General features: G+C 57.2%; 1 protein-coding gene across 8 annotated transcripts in view; it reads right to left on the reverse strand.

Annotated features, from left to right (window-relative positions):
• The window catches only part of SLC6A9 (solute carrier family 6 member 9), a 31,654-nt gene that overhangs the window by 1,361 nt on the left and 15,155 nt on the right, over window positions 1-15,138 (reverse strand). For 5 of the 8 annotated variants that reach the window (XM_036873002.1, XM_036873010.1, XM_036873029.1 and 2 more), the window contains 11 exons: window positions 12,102-12,258; window positions 11,387-11,518; window positions 10,740-11,010; window positions 4,907-5,039; window positions 4,579-4,713; window positions 4,379-4,482; window positions 3,744-3,981; window positions 3,519-3,653; window positions 3,313-3,412; window positions 3,123-3,223; window positions 44-214 (listed from right to left, as the gene is read on the reverse strand). In XM_036873002.1, the coding sequence (XP_036728897.1) occupies window positions 44-214; window positions 3,123-3,223; window positions 3,313-3,412; window positions 3,519-3,653; window positions 3,744-3,981; window positions 4,379-4,482; window positions 4,579-4,713; window positions 4,907-5,039; window positions 10,740-11,010; window positions 11,387-11,518; window positions 12,102-12,258 (1,677 nt within the window). Of the gene's footprint in view, window positions 1-43; window positions 215-3,122; window positions 3,224-3,312; window positions 3,413-3,518; window positions 3,654-3,743; window positions 3,982-4,378; window positions 4,483-4,578; window positions 4,714-4,906; window positions 5,040-10,739; window positions 11,011-11,386; window positions 11,519-12,101; window positions 12,259-12,963; window positions 13,044-15,138 lie in introns of all 8 variants that reach the window. The other 3 variants (XM_036873064.1, XM_036873039.1, XM_036873055.1) reach the window with 3 other exon arrangements.

Here is a 15,138-nt window from a genome sequence, read left to right on the forward strand (position 1 = left end):
CCCCTCCTGTTTCACCTGGCTGCCCCCTGCCCCCACCCCTCACCTGGAGGAGGGTATCCCCATCTGTGCGGCAGAGCTGGTACAGGGCGTAGAGTGGAATGCAAATGACAGAGGACAGAGCCATGAGGAAGCCGATGGCCACAGCCCAGCCTGGATACTGGTAGTGGTTGTAGGTAATTGGCTGGTACTGGATCACCGTGAAGATGAGAATGAACTGCAGAGAGTGAGGGACGGGAGTGGGCGTGAGTCCTGCCCAGCCCCACCCAGGCCTCAGGCCTCCTATCCGCACCCTCTCCCTCCCTCTCCAGTTTCCCAAACTAGAAAGAGGCATTTTGGGGAGGGCGGGGGTGACGTAAGTGTTTGGGTAGTGGAAGAAGCTGGTGGAACCAGGGGTCCAGGGTATGATGGGCAGGTGGCCACGGTGGAAGGGGAGAGGTCTGTCTTCTGCATAATCCTGAACCAGCCAGGGAGCCATTCAGCTGCCGTGGCCCTTGGAAGTCAGTTCTGCTCAAAGACTCGCAATGGCCCTGCATTGCCTGCTGAGGTAAGGCCAAATCCCTGGCCTTTAGGCCTTCTCCACCTCACATCAAGACCTCGGCTTATCTTTCTGGCCTTACTGTCTCAGTGTCTCTGCTACACCCAGCGTTTCCCACCCTTCATACTATGGAGGATCCTCTTTTGCATCTTCCTCTGTCAAACCCTATGCAAATGCCACCTCCTTCAAGAAGCCTCCACTGATTTCCAGTCTCCTCTTCCTGAAAGGGCTTTAGTGGCATTTTCCATCTACTAAGCATTTTATGGGTGTTTGTTTCCCCCAGACCTGGGAGATCCTGGGATTGCATCAGCTCTGGGTCTCCAGTGCCCAGCACGGTGCCTGGCACAATCTCGTGTGCTGATCTGAACTGACTTATGCAAGGAAGTGGGAGTAATGGGGGAGAGGAAAGGGCAAAGTCCTGCCAGTCTGTGGCTGTGGAGACAGTGACAGACAGCCTGGGGAGGCTCCAAAGGCTAGAAATCATGAGTGTCAGGCTGGGGATGCTCTCGGGAACCGCTTTGGAAAGAGATGAGGGACATGGGAAATAAAGCCTGGGGTTCCAGCAATGAAAAAACTAAAGTTAGCAGAAAGATGGGCAGGTGGCTCATGGGCCACCCAGAGGAGCCGGGGCAGTGGGTGCCACTTGCCAGGAGGGCTCAGCATCCACCCTGAGCCCTCATCTGTGTTCTGGAGCTCAGGCCCCTCCAGCCTTCTGGGTGACCAAATTCTAGAAGGCAAGACCCATATCCATTGAGGGGTGGGTGGGCCCTTCTGGGACGCTGCACACAGAGGAGCTTAGAGCAAGTTTTCTGAATGGAATTAGATCCTGATCTAAGCTGTGGATAAATTCTTAAAAAAAAATTTTTTTTTGAGTTTTTGGCCACACCCCACAGCATGTGGGATCTTACTTCCCCGACCAGGGATCGATCCCACACCTCCTGCCTTGGAAGGCAGAGTCTTAACCACTGGACCGCTGGGAAAGTCCCAATAAATTCTTTATTTGAGCTGATAGAAGGATGGAGTTTGTCAAAAAAGACCTTTTCAGCAATATAAAGAAGTAAAGCCCCCAAAGAAAACCAACAGTCCAGAAACACGTGTCCACAGAGCCTGGCATCCTCACCTGAAGGTGACTCCAGCCTGGCTTTCTGGGCACAGAGAGGGCGCTGCTGCCTTTGACTCAATCTCGCGGAGACACTGGACCCAGGGCCCTTCCTGCCTCCTGCCCTGCCTGGGCGGTGCCCTGGGTCTCCAAGCAGGGCGGCAGCCTCCTGGGAGCCGTGGAGGATGAGCTCCCCTGGGGCAGGTCCTGGGCCAAAGCCACAACCCTCAAGGGCACTGCGCTTGGCTGGCATCTACCCTCCCCTCCTCCCACCACTTACAGGAGACTTCCGTTGCTCCTGTTTCAAAGCTGGGCCAGTGGCCAGAGCTGGTGCGTGCGCCAGGCTCGGGAAGATCCCACAACCCATGTGACGGAGGCCTCAGCCCTCAGGGGCCTTTTATTCAGAAACATGAGCCAAAGTGGAAATCCGGTGCTGACCTCTCTGTGGCACACAGGAGCTGGCATGATGGGGGCATGACTCCGGACACTGCCCTGGCCACTGGGCTGACCCCTCTGTCACTCAGAGATGGCCCTGCCTCTTCTCTGTGGAGGGACCATTACACTAGCAAATCCCTTTTGCCCCCCACTTCTCACCCTGAGCATGGAGGAGCAAAATCAGAGGGTTTTTAGTCCATAGACCACCCCTCCTCCTGCACTTCTTTCTAGTGTAGCACGGGCCCAGCACACAGGCTCCAGATCAGACTACCTGCTTTGCATGAGGGCTCTGCCTCTTAGAAGCTGTGTAACCTTGGATCAGTTACTTAACATTTCGGTGCCTCAGTTTCCTCATCTGTAAAGTGGAGATACTAACGATACCTTGGAGAGTTGTATCACATGACTTGATATATGGTTCCTGGCCACGGTGGGAGTTCCCTCCACCATTTCAGCTCCCTGATGGGAGTTTCCCAGGTGTTGAATACTGGTGGAAACCCAGAATTCCCCCTCCCAAGCCGGCCCACTCCAGTGCCTGGAAGGCTTACGAGGGTGTCCCGGATCCTGAGCTGACATCTGACTTGTACAACCTGCTTCTGGAACACGCAATCACACCACATACCCTGAGTACTCCGAGCACCTCGGCTATCAGGGACTGGAGACAGGAGCTCTGCGAGGCTGACGGAGGCTGACACCAGTGTCAGTCATGGTTCCCGAGGCTCCTCTGGGAATGCCAGGCGGGAACACCAGGGAGGGAGGGCCGGCTCTCAGCTGCTGCCAGCCTGCTTTCCTCTTCCGAAGCTGGGCACTGTCTTCAAATACAGGGCCCTGTGCCCCCTTCCTAACCCAAGGCCAGGGCCTGGGTGGTTCTGAGTCTCCACACACCTGTCTGACTCTACGCAACCTTGCTCGGACTCCCAGTGGCCAGATTTGTGGGTGTGGAGCCTCCATGGGGAGCTCTGGCCAGATGGATGGGCTCTTGCTCTCCCTTTGCTGGTTCCCAAGAGAAGGACGCTTGCCACAGGGCAGCAGGGGAGGGACCACTGACAAACTTACAAAGATGATAGCTGGAGAGACGAAGCGCCAGCAGATCTGGAAGAAGAGGGGCGGTGGGAATCCCAGCATCATCTGGATGTCCTGGAAGTAGTTGTGGTGCCCTGGAGAGAGGGAGGTCAGCAGGCCCGCAGGACAGCGTGGGCAGGCCCAGGGCCGGGACACAGGAGGCCATGTAAGGTTGGGCACTTACCGTAAATGTACATGATGGACACACACATGATGCAGGAGATGACGACCAAAGAGAAGCTGGCCGCGTAGTTGTCCATCAGCAGCAGCCAGTAGATGCCTGCCTGCGGGCCAGTGGGCAGCTGAGTCCAGGGTGCCCGAGGCTACACTCCCCCCTTGTTAACGCCCATACCCTGGCAACTCCGGCCCAGCCTTTCCCTCGGCTCTTACCTGGCTGGTGAGGGGGATGCCCAGCAGGAAGCCAGCCACAGCCACGCCCAAGGTCACATAAGTCTTTTTCTGCAGGATCCACTCATTCCCTACCTCATCTACAATGGCCGTGACCAGCGTCTCTAGGAGGCAGAACTGCAGGATACAGCCATCAGAGCAGGGGCCTGACCTCCGCCCCGGCCTCCTCCCTCCCCAAGCCACAGGCCCATGTCCTGCCCCTCGTACCTGAGTGCCCAGCCCCAGCAAGATGAGCATGAAGAAGAAGAGCAGGGACCAGAGCGGGGAGATGGGTAGCAGGGTGAGGGCCTCAGGGTATGCCACGAAGGCCAGGCCAGGGCCGTGGTCTGCCACGCGGGACACGTCCACACCCAGGTGACTGGCCATGAAGCCCAGGATGGAGAAGATGACAAAGCCGGCATAGACGCTGGTGGCACAGTTAGTGATGCTGATGATGACACTGTCCCTGATGGGGAGGAAAACAGGTAGAGTCAGGACACGCAGCTTAGTTCCCCCTGCCCGATTTGGGCCAAGAGGCTTGGAGACAGAGAAACTTCTAGGAACAAAGGTGCCCCCAATCTCTTTTCTGGTCTGCTCTGGGCCTCTTTAAGTGGGCCTGAGGCTCTTGAGTCCTCACAGACCCCTGGGGCATCACTGTCTTCACCTCTTCTCTCTTCTGCCAAAGCTCTGCAATGACTGGACCCGGACCCAGCGTTGCCAGGATCTCAAGGCCGTGAGTGGAAGGGAGGGCCCTGGTGGGCCAGGAGGCTGCACGGGATCTGGTGGGTCTGGGGGAGCTGGGGTCAGGCTGCAGAGAGGGTAGGAACTGGGGGCAGCCCCAGGGCTGGAAGGGAGAGTCTCACCGGTAACAGTTGTTGTGGAACTTGTTGTAGGAAGCCATGGTGATGAGGCCACCCCACGCGCAGCCCAGCGAGTAGAAGATCTGGGAGGCGGCATCCCCCCAGACCTGCGGGAGGGATGGGCCGGTGAGGACCTGTGGTCAGAGGCTGGCACCTCTCTGCCTCTCCCTGTCCCTCTAGGTCCCCCTCCGTCCACAGCCCACCTTGGCCTCCAGGATCTTGTCCCACTGTGGGGTCAGGTAGTACATGATGCCCGTGAAGGCTCCTTCCAGGGTCACGCCACGGATGAACAGGATGGTCAGCACCACATAGGGAAATGTGGCCGTAAAGTACACCACCTGGGTGCGAGAGGGGCCCCGCTGGACTCCTTCGGGCTCTTCCTGCCCCCTCAACCACCACTGGTCCTCTGGTCCCTCTTCCCCTCCCATATCCTTTCATCACTCCCCCACCCACCCCTCCACACAAAACCCAGGTAGGGGAGGCAGGATACCTCTGGGTGGGCACAGATCCTGCAGGGGGAGGGGTACTTACTTTCCCTGAAGACTTGACCCCTCGGATGAGGCAGAGGAAGACGACCACCCAGGAGACACCCAGGCAGCCAAGGAGGGGCAGTCGCACCTCCCCGAAGTTTCCGATGTCATCTGACAGCTTCAGCACATAGAGCCTGGAAAGGGGATACTTTGTCACTGATGGCCAGCCCCACCACCCAGCAACAAACTCCCAAGGCCAGGGCCCAGCCTGGCAGCTCCCTCCTTTCTCACGAAGTCCCAGCAGCTGGCTCATGTGAGATGGGAGCGTCTGTGAGGCGCCAGCCCCGGCAGGCCCAGCCCCCTCTGCCTGCTGCCTCTCCCAGGACCCTCAAGGGCACCTGCAGGCCACACCCTGGTCCTGGGCCAGCCTCTTCAGCCCCTGGGTGTGGAGGTCTCCCTGTCCCTGCTCAGACCCAGCCCAGGCCCTTGCTTGTGTGTTTCTCCCCTCAGGAATGCCCTCTCCTCCAGACTAGACACACCCTATCTGGCGTCACCTCCTCCAGGAAGCCTTCTGTGATCCTTTCACCCACACTAGTCCTCCAGCTCTGATGAACAGAGGGAGGCAGTGGAGGACTGAGTAAAGATGGAGGCTCCGGAGCACGCAGGCCCAGACTTGAACCTACGTATGTGTGGCTCTATCTGGTGCCCTGTGCCATGCCAGCTGTGCTCTTTCAATCAACTGGACGTTTATGTGCCAGGCCCTTGCTAGATGCTGGGCATATAGACCTGGATCAGGCATTGCCGGGAGGAGTGTCTCAACCCCATGGGGAGGAGCACACTGGAAGTCTTCCTGGAAGAGGTGAAGCTTGAGCCAAAGTTTGAGGGATGGGGAGGAGGTGGGTGAAGAGGAGTGGAAGTGTATGCCAGGCTGAGGGAATAGCACGCAGCAGGACAGGGGTCAGGAACCAGCACAGCCCCGCCTGGGCATGTCAGTAGCTCAGGAAGGCTGGAGGAGAAGGGGGAAGGGAATAGAGAAGGATGAAGATAGAAAGGGACCAGACCAAGAGAAGCTGCGAAGTCAAGGCTGAGAAGTTTGGATTTTATTCTGAAAACAATGAGAAGCTTCTGGAGGGTTTTTAAAAGAGCACTCTCAGGGTCTCTCCTTGGCTCAAAACCTTGCAGCAGCTCCCATATCTCGCCATGGAAAAACCAAAGTCCTTACGGTGGCTACAGAGCCCTACATGATCCATTACCCCCTAACTGCCATCTCTCAGATCTCCTCTCCTCCTGCTCTCCCCCTTGCTCACTGCTCCAGCTGCACTGGGCTCCTTGCTGTTCCTTAAATGTGCCGGGCATGCTCCCACCTTTGCACATGCTATTCCCTATTTGGAGTACCCTTTCCCCAAATCTCCACATGTCCACATGGGTGTGAGACCTGTGCACGCACACAGGACCCCATGCTTAGAAGGGCCTTGTGCTTGGTTTAATGCCCTGCCATTGTCATCTTGAAATTCTTAATTCATTTGAACGAGGGGCCCCATCTTTTCATTCTGCACTGGGCCCCACAAATTATGCAGCTGGGCTCGTCCACGTGGCTCCCGCCCTCTTTACTTCCTTCAAGTCTTCACTCAGGTGTCCTCTTTGCAAAGGGGCCTACTCTGGCACACCTGATTAAACCTGCCACCCTGGCCCCAGCCTGGCACACCTTACCGCCTTCTCTGCTGTATTTTCCTCCACAGCGCATCTCTTTCTATCACACTGTACATTCTACTATTTAGTTTGTCATCTGCCCTCTGAAGGCAGGGGTTTTTGTCTGTTTTGTTCACTGTTGTATCCCCCAGTGCTTAGCACAGTGCCTGGCACAGAGCAGTGCCCAATAAATATTTGTTGAATGCATGAGTGAATGCACATCATGGAAAATGGACTGAGAAGTATAAAGGGGAGAACCTGGAGGGGGACCGGCTTGGTTGCTGGAGTTGTCCAGGCTAGAAGTGATGAGCAAGAGACAAACTCTTGAGCCTCAGTTTCCTCATCTGTAAAATGGGCATCATAACACCAACCTAGGATAATTTGTAGAGAAATTTAGGTAAATACAGGCTCCTTTCTTTCCCTTCTTTCAGCAAGGGTCTCTCAGCGTAGCTCATAGGCTGTCCTCTAGTCTTAGCTATTTTTACTTATTTTTTTCCAAATCAGTTCTCAAACCTCATGACAACATGTTTAATACCTTGCGATGGGTTGTCACTCCGGCCCCTCATGGGACAATGTTGCCAGGCCTGGGACTTGGTGTTTGCTTGGTCAGCCTGCCTGGCTGTTAAGACTTGCAAACACCTTGTCCTGCCTCCTCTGCCTCAAATCTTCCCCCAGGCCGCCTTACACATTGTGACCTGCAGAGGGCGCTGTCCAACACGCCCCTCTCCTGTCCAACTCCCGCCACAGCGCTGGTTTGTTCAACGGGCCAGGCCCTGGGCTGGAATCTTTCCGGGCTCTTAGTCCATGGGGGAACCAAAGACAAAGGGATGGAGAGGTTCCCCCCAAGGAGAGGCTTCTGGACCCCTGCAGCTGTGCTTTCCAATCCTTTTCCCTTAGTGGCACGCAGAAAAAATATTTTTGGCCCATAAGGGCAAATCGACAAGGTCACTCAAAGTTGAAGGCAGCAGGGCTGGGGACTCTGGGCTGCCCAAGCGCCACCGGACTGGCACACTATTTAGGGTGCATCGTGTTGGGAGGCTCTGCCTTCCAGAATAGCCATCGGGTCCTACTGCTACAGCCGAGAGTCGCTTTACTTTGAGCAACAGCGTTCAAAGTAAAGAAACCATTTCTTGTTCAAAAGACTTTTTAAAAACTTTGCTAATTATATCTGTTAAGCTGGTAGTGCTTTATATTATCTTATATTGCAAGAGTCCAGCATATAACACGAGGGCTTAAAGAGTTTAGAAGGCTAGCCTGGGAATTAAATAATGAACTCTACCTTTCTTTTTATGGTACCATATTTAGTCTTTTGTTTTGATTTTGGACTATGTGCTTTTGAGATCAAACAGCTAACCTTAAAGCTTTTGGAACCCCACATATTTACAAGTTGGCTCTCACATAACATCTCTGGACTTATTCTGCATTATTTTTAAATTTCCCCAACCAGATGGTAAACACCTTGAGAACAGGACACCCTAATCTATTTCACTGCATTTCCAGCAGTGGCTATCACTGTGCTTACTGAGCACCCATCACTGCTCCTAGTGATTTATGTTGCATCTTTATAACAACAAGAATGATGTTGTAACCACGCCCACTTAACGGATGAACAGCTGAGACTTAGAGAGTTTTGGTGACCTCCCAAGTCCACACAGCTGGTAAGTGGCAGAGCCAGGATTTGAGTGAGGTCTGTGTGGCTCCGGGGCTGCCATGAAGACACCGGGAGAGGGGTGCTGGGATCCAAGTCCCACTGGGTGTCAGGTGTCTGCTGGGGAGATGAGAGGGCATGTCCTGAGCTTAGGGCCTGCCTAGCAGGCGTTAGACCAGCACACAGAGGACTGTAAGACAAGATTGTGAAGGGGTGGTGAAGGAGGGGAAGACTGTGGGCCAAAGGGTGAGCAAGAGGCAGACGTGGGCTCAGAAATCTGCCCTGGGAGCTTCTCTTGCTTTAGAGGAGTCACTTAATCTTTCTTTTGACTTGTTTGTTCACCTGTAAAATGGGAATATTTTATAAAACCTGCGCCCACTACCTAACAGCATTGCTGTGGGGCTCAAATGAGATTGTGCAGCTTTTCAGAGGGGCGCTGGAGAGTGTGGACCAAGAATGCCTGTAGAGTATCATTGGCCTAATTCACACCAGGCACCAGGCACAGAGAGGCATGTATATCCTGACACAGCATTGCTGCCTAGTTCGTTAACCTCTGAGCATAAATCTCTGAATCTGAAAAACAGGGATAATATCATATAAGAGAATATGCCTGGCACATAGTAGCTGCCCGAGAAATGGGGGTGCTTGCTCACCTCACCTCCTTGCTGATGCCATCCGAGGCAGCCCTCTCAAGGGTCATTTCCCCAGGCTCTCCAGGAGGGGGCGGCAGGGAGCCATCCTTCAAGGAAGGAGTCCTGCCTGGGACAGCGGCTCCTTAGGCATGCCTGGCTCCAGCCCTGGCTGAGGAGTAGAGTTGAGCTGGCCACCCTGCGGACCTCCTGACCCATGGCTAGTTTTCTTTGAGGGAAATTCCCCTCTAGTTGCACTGGATAAAATCTCGTGAGCTTTGCCCTGCAGTGGACCCACCCATCGGGGAATCCCTGGCAGACGGCCCCTGGGGTGAGAGCTTCTGGAGCATCTCCGGTGTATGGGCGGGACACTGTGCTTCTGGGAGCTTCCAGAAGGTTCACCCCCAGTCTAGATCAAGCTGCCCAGTCCACACCATGCCTCAAATATAGCAGAATACCTAAATGGGCAGATTCTGTTTCTTACTCCCCGCTCTGTCCCCACTCTGAGTGCAGTGCCTGGTACCTACTAGGAGCTCAGGAAATGACCTGTCCAGTGACTGAATGACTGAGTCTGCCCAGAGGTAAATTTGCCCACCCCTTACTGGGAGGCAACAGCTCTGTTGTCTCCACCACGAGCCTCAAGGGCAGTAACCACATCTTAACCATCTTTGAATGTCTATAGCCCAGCACAGAGGCTGGCACAGGGAAGCTGGGCCCTCAGGGTTTGAGCACTGGGCCTGGGCTTCGAGGATACTGACCTGCTAGGACTTCAAGTACCACTGGGGCCTCGGCCGCTCACCCACGGCTCTCCATCACATTGTGGAGAAAGCCTCCAACCCTCAGCCTGGCATGAAAAGCTCTGCACCTTATGATGCCTCTGGCCTCTTCTGTCCCAATACTCAGTGTCCCAGCTGCCCCGACCCCAGCTCCAGTTTGCCACCTCCTGGCCTCGGCTCACCTGCTCATGTCTCTCCCAGTCCCTTCTACGTCTCCCTCCCTCCTCTGGGAAGCCTTCTTGATCAGCTCCTCCTGTACTCACCACACCCCTGCACACACCTGCACTGAGGCACCTGCCCCTAATAGCAGTAACTACCCATCTCCCCCCTGGACTGTGGACTCCTCAGGGCCGGGGCTCAGGGCCATGCATACCCCATGGGCACACAGGGCCCGGCAGGGTGGACGCCATAAATGTTTGCGGAATGAATGAATGAGGCCTACCCACCAGCCCACCAAGCCCTCTTCCCATGAGTTCCTCAACAGGACATGGGGCATTTCCTCCAGGATGTCCTGCTGTGCCCTCACACCCACCCAGCTGGGACAAGATGTTCCAAACACCTCCAGCAGCAGCTTCCCTTCAGCCAGCCCCGAGACTCCGTTCGCTGTCACCACGGAGCACAGTGGTGCCAGGCTATCTTTCCTAAGCTCAGCTTGATGAGGACAGCCCTGGGCTCAGGAAACTTCCACGGCTTCTTCTGTTCCGCAGCATTAGGTCTGTGCTTCATTCTTGTAAGTTCTCCGAGGGGGCTGGTGCTCCCTCCTAGGCTACCTCACGGCCCGTGAGCTCCCCACACACCTGTCACTCTCATCACAACAGGTTCCCCTCAGGCTCAGGACCAGCCCCTGCTCAGCTGGGACCCAGGGCCTCCACTCGTGCTGTTCTTCTCGCCAGGAAGCCATCCCCCTTTTCCCTGACTCTCCTCTGCAGACTTGCCTGACTGCTGGAACCCTCCCTCCCTCGCTGCCACTGCGTAAGTGTCAGCCTCTCCTGAACCAGGCTGTGAACTCCTTGTACCTCTTCCCGCACCTCTGGCCCGCTCCATTCCTGGTACCCTCCAGAGGCTGCAGACGGTTGCCTGATGGCCAAAGCGAGGGCTGAGTGTTGGCGACTGGAGTGCCCCGCAGAAGCCCAGGTCCCTTGGGGGCCTCACCTCCAGTACTCCTCGCTGGGGCTGGTCCTCTGGAGGGTGTGGTTGAGCGCGTGGGAGAGGTTGCCAGGCAGGGCGGGAGGCCGGGAGCCGTTGGTGATGTTGGAAGCATCCAGCACGCCGGCGCAGTCGGGCGAGTTCCAGGGGTTACTGCAGTAGGCCCAGGGCAGCACGGGCGTCATGGACGAGAAGAAGTAGTAGAAGGCGATGCAGATGACCACGTTGTAGTAGATGCCGATGTACGTGGACACCACCATCATGCCGTAGCCCACACCTGGGGGAGGAGGGGGGCAGGAGCAGCCTCACACATCTAGCTGAAGGAGGCAAGGCTAATTCTGAAGGGCCCAAGAGGCAGGCTTTCATAGAGTGCCACAAAAGAGGCAGCTCAAGGCCTTGGCAGGGGCAAGCTGGGGGGCGAAGGGCCTTTGTGTACGCACGTGGTAGGAAGAGAGGGTGGAGGCCAAGTAAACATGGATCCCAGCATGTGTCCATGGCCTTGGCCATTGATGTGGGCCTCAGGTTAACACCAGTGTCCCATTGGGGTTGGCAGTGTTTATACAGATGGGTGAGTCACCATGGTCCCCAGAGGCGTGTGTGTGTGTGTGTGTGTGTGTGTGTGTGTGTGTGTGTGCACCCCACCCAGGCCTCACCTTTGAACATGGGGCTGATCCTCCAGACCCCCAGGCAGCCCTGACTTGCAAACTGGCCGAAGGAGAGCTCCATGAAGAAGAGTGGGATCCCACAGAAGATGAGCATGATGAAGTAGGGGAACATGAAGGCGCCTGGTGGGCAGGGAGAGGGATGGCTCAGGGCGGCTTTGGGGAAATCCCACCCTCTTCCTGCTCAGAACCGACAACAAAACCTTTGCAACTGGCTGGGCCCCCAGGAGGGTGTGCCACGCACTGGGCCGGAGCCTAAGTCTGAGGCACACTGCTCACCACCTGTCTTTGAACCTGACAGAGGCTCCCAGGAAGTCTGCTCTGAGTCAAACCCAGGGCCCAGAGCCACCATGTTTGGGTGCGATTTGATGGCTTAACCAAGCAATTTCACACACATTAGTCAATGAGATCCTCAAATATCCCTGAATCATTTGGGCGGGGGGCTGCTGAAACACAGGCAGTATAAAACAGGGAGACTTGGGAGTTTGGGTTGCTTTTCTCTACCTCTCCTCCCCTCGAGGGAGCAGGCTGCCAGGGTCCGGGGTGCTGCACCTTAGGTAAAGGGTACCTAAGCCAGGGATGGGGGCAAAGGAGATCAGGGCCAGAGGCCAGCCTGTCTGGAGTGTGTGCCGCGGAAGGGGTGGCAGGGCCCTGGGGGGTGGGCTCTATCCACGTGGGTGGTCCCTGCCCTGTGCCCGCTGGCTACCTCCCCCGTTGCGATAGCAGAGGTACGGGAAGCGCCAGACATTGCCCAGGCCCACGGCATAGCCCACGCTCGTCAGTACAAACTCGATCTGGTTGCCCCAGTTGCCTCGTTTGAGGTTCTGGTCCTTCTTGGTGGCCTCACTGGGCACAGCACCATTCTGCGGGAACAGGAGAGAAGCTACCATCAGCAAGGCATTTGCACGCGTGGTGCCTGACCCTTTGGGCCTCCCCCAGTGGGGACACCATGGACCCTCCAGGCCCCCACCCCACCCCGGGCTTCCCCTCTGCTGGCAGGAGCTGCAGGCAGGCCCGGCAGAGGACGGGAGAGGGAGGAGCGGCCGCCGGAGGGTGCCAAGCCGGCCTCCCTCACCAGCCCCCCGGCACACTGTGCCAGGGGCACCAGCCCACCTGAGCAGCTGCTACCGACATCTGAGAGGTGGGACACTGAGAGGGAGCTCGAGTTGAGGGCCCCCCAGCGCCAGCCCCTCCCAAGCCTCCCCTCTCCCCTTTGGGTGAGGATCTGGGAGCAGCTGAGCCTCATACCAAGCAGCCAAGCTGGGCTGGGCACAAAGGGGCCTGTGTCCAGACAGCCCCCCCAGCTGCGGCCACCACATCGCCAGGCTGAGCACGCTGCCCATGGCAGGCGGCTGCGGGGGAGGGGACCCGGACCCCTCCCCCAACTGAATGCTTTTTCCGGGGGGCACACGGTGGGCAGGGCTGTGGGCAGGGCTGTAGGGTGGGGGAAGGGGGAAGCAACTGAGCTGGGCCAGACCTGGGGAGGGCATTCTGGGGCTCAGGATGGGAGGGCCAGGGGAGCCACCTATATTGCCCATGACAGGGGCGGGGGCCCTGGGGAAGCTGACCTGGGCTGGGGGATGCTGGCCATGAGTTGGGGGGAGGAGACCAGAGTTGTAGGCACCACGCCAGACTTGGAGGACAGACTCTGCTAGGGGAAACAGAGGGAGTGACTCTAGAAAAGGGTCTCTGAGCTGAGAAGAGGCGGGCTGTGGAAGACAGGCTGGCCAGGAGGGGCTGATGAGGAGTTTGCCCCAAGGGAAGGCCGCCGGGCTGGCCTGGAGGCGCTGCGGGGCTGGATTGGGTGGTCTGAAGCCCCACTGAGGACCCTAACCCCACCGCTGGAACTAACCCACTAAGTTCCTTTATAAGTGAGTGCACCCCTCCCCCATGCCCTGGCCTTTCCACCCCCTACCAGGTGAGCTGGAAGTCGAGCCACCCTGAGCCAGAGCCTGAGGGGTCAGAGGTGTCTCACTAAGAGACAGGGACCCCAAGAGTCACCAACAGAGAAGCCCAGAGAGCCCTTGAGTGACGGAGACAGCCTCCCAGAGATGGGCTGTTCTCCTGAGAGAAATGGCCAGGCGTCCCTGGAGGACACCCAGGGTCAGAGACACAGCCGTATGGCCTCTGAGGGGTGGCACTGCAGTGACGCTGACCCTCAGCTTGAAACAGACATATTCAAGGACAATAGGCACGCTGGCCAATAAACAAACGGGCCTGGTGCTTTGACACGCTGTCGGACCCTGACACTGACCAACAGATGCAGAGGGGAGGAATGGCCTCCCCGGGCCTGCGCCCTCCGGAAAGGCCCATTTAGGAAGGCAGGCACAGGAGGCCCCGGCACCTGGTGGTGGCCCCCCAGCCGTGCACCCCTTGCTCCCGCAATGGGTACATCTGGGGGGGGTGCTCTGGGCTTGCACACCACGTGGGCACTACAGCACAGACACCCGTGTCCTGCACATCCAATCCAGCGTTGCCCGGAGAAGACACTGAGCCTTATACCATCCCGGAAGGTTTGGGGGCACAGTACCAGAAACCGTGGTGCTCCCTTCACCTTGGCAGAGCCAACCGGCAGAGCCTGTGTACTTTCATTCATGCAGCCACGGAGGTTTACGAGCTCCTACTATGTGCCAGGCCCTGCACCAGGCTTGGGGAATTCAGCAGTGAACAAAACACACCCCTACCCACTCAGAGCTAGAAGTCCAGGAGGAAGTAAGTCATCAATGAGATAAACACCTAATTTTGATATGCAACTTCAATGTGCCCACAAAGGGGAATTTCTCAAGTCACAAGAGCATGGAAGGATGACAAGGGGCGGGGCTGGGGGCTGGGTGAGGTCACAGAAGGCCTCCCTGATGAAGGGGCTTGAAGGCCACCTTGGCTCTGGGAGTGGGCGGCTCCCAGTCCCAGTGTGACAGGTCCTTACAGAATCCTGCCTAAGCCTGTCACCACCTCCCAGGGCCTTTTTTTGGGACAGGCCTAGAAATACCTCAGGGTCAGGGGAGCATTTTTTCAGAGGGTGTGAGGCCTGCTTGGGGTAGTTTATCCATTCCCAAACAAATCCCAGCCAAATAGGGCTCCTATATGTTGATCCTACAATAACAGTTTTATTCTGTCCGAGGCTTGTTTACTTAGGGGCACAATGGGGGATTGTGGCAGCTGTGGAGTACATGGGTGGGGTCACGAAGCAGCGGTTACAGCTGTAAAAGAGACAACTGAGGGTCCAGGATGGCCTCATGGGCTGGGCAAGGGCAAAGCCTCTTGCAGAGACCGAGGTCCCCAAGGCCTGAAGTTCAAGGCCTCTCTCCTGGCCCCAGCCCTCTGACCAAGTGCAGCGGGACCAGACTTGGACCTCTGAGGTCTGCTGCTTCCCTGGCATGGAGGGGGCGGGGAGAGTGATGATGCCCCCAGCCGAGTGCCATGGGCAGTAGCTTGCCTGAGCCCTCCAGAGCCAGTGGTCACTCCATTCCAGAGCAGCACGCCCCTGAGCCTTGTGCTAACCAGTTCAGCGCTGCCGGCTGTGACCTGGGGAGGCCAGAGCCTGGGGGACAGGGGCTTGGAACTGGGCATTGGGCTGCGGCGGGAAGTAACTGGCAACACTAGGGGTCTGCTGTGCAGAAGGAGCTGAAATGACGCCCTGCAAGTGGTGTGAGGAGCTCGTGGCAGAAGCAGCACCACCTGCTGCTCCCCGGGCCCTGCGGTGCCCCATTCAGGGACCGTGGATGGGGTGCTGCCGCGGGAGC

The sequence above is a fragment of the Balaenoptera musculus genome, chromosome 1 (genome assembly GCF_009873245.2).
Source record: "Balaenoptera musculus isolate JJ_BM4_2016_0621 chromosome 1, mBalMus1.pri.v3, whole genome shotgun sequence".
Classification (NCBI taxonomy): domain Eukaryota; kingdom Metazoa; phylum Chordata; class Mammalia; order Artiodactyla; family Balaenopteridae; genus Balaenoptera; species Balaenoptera musculus.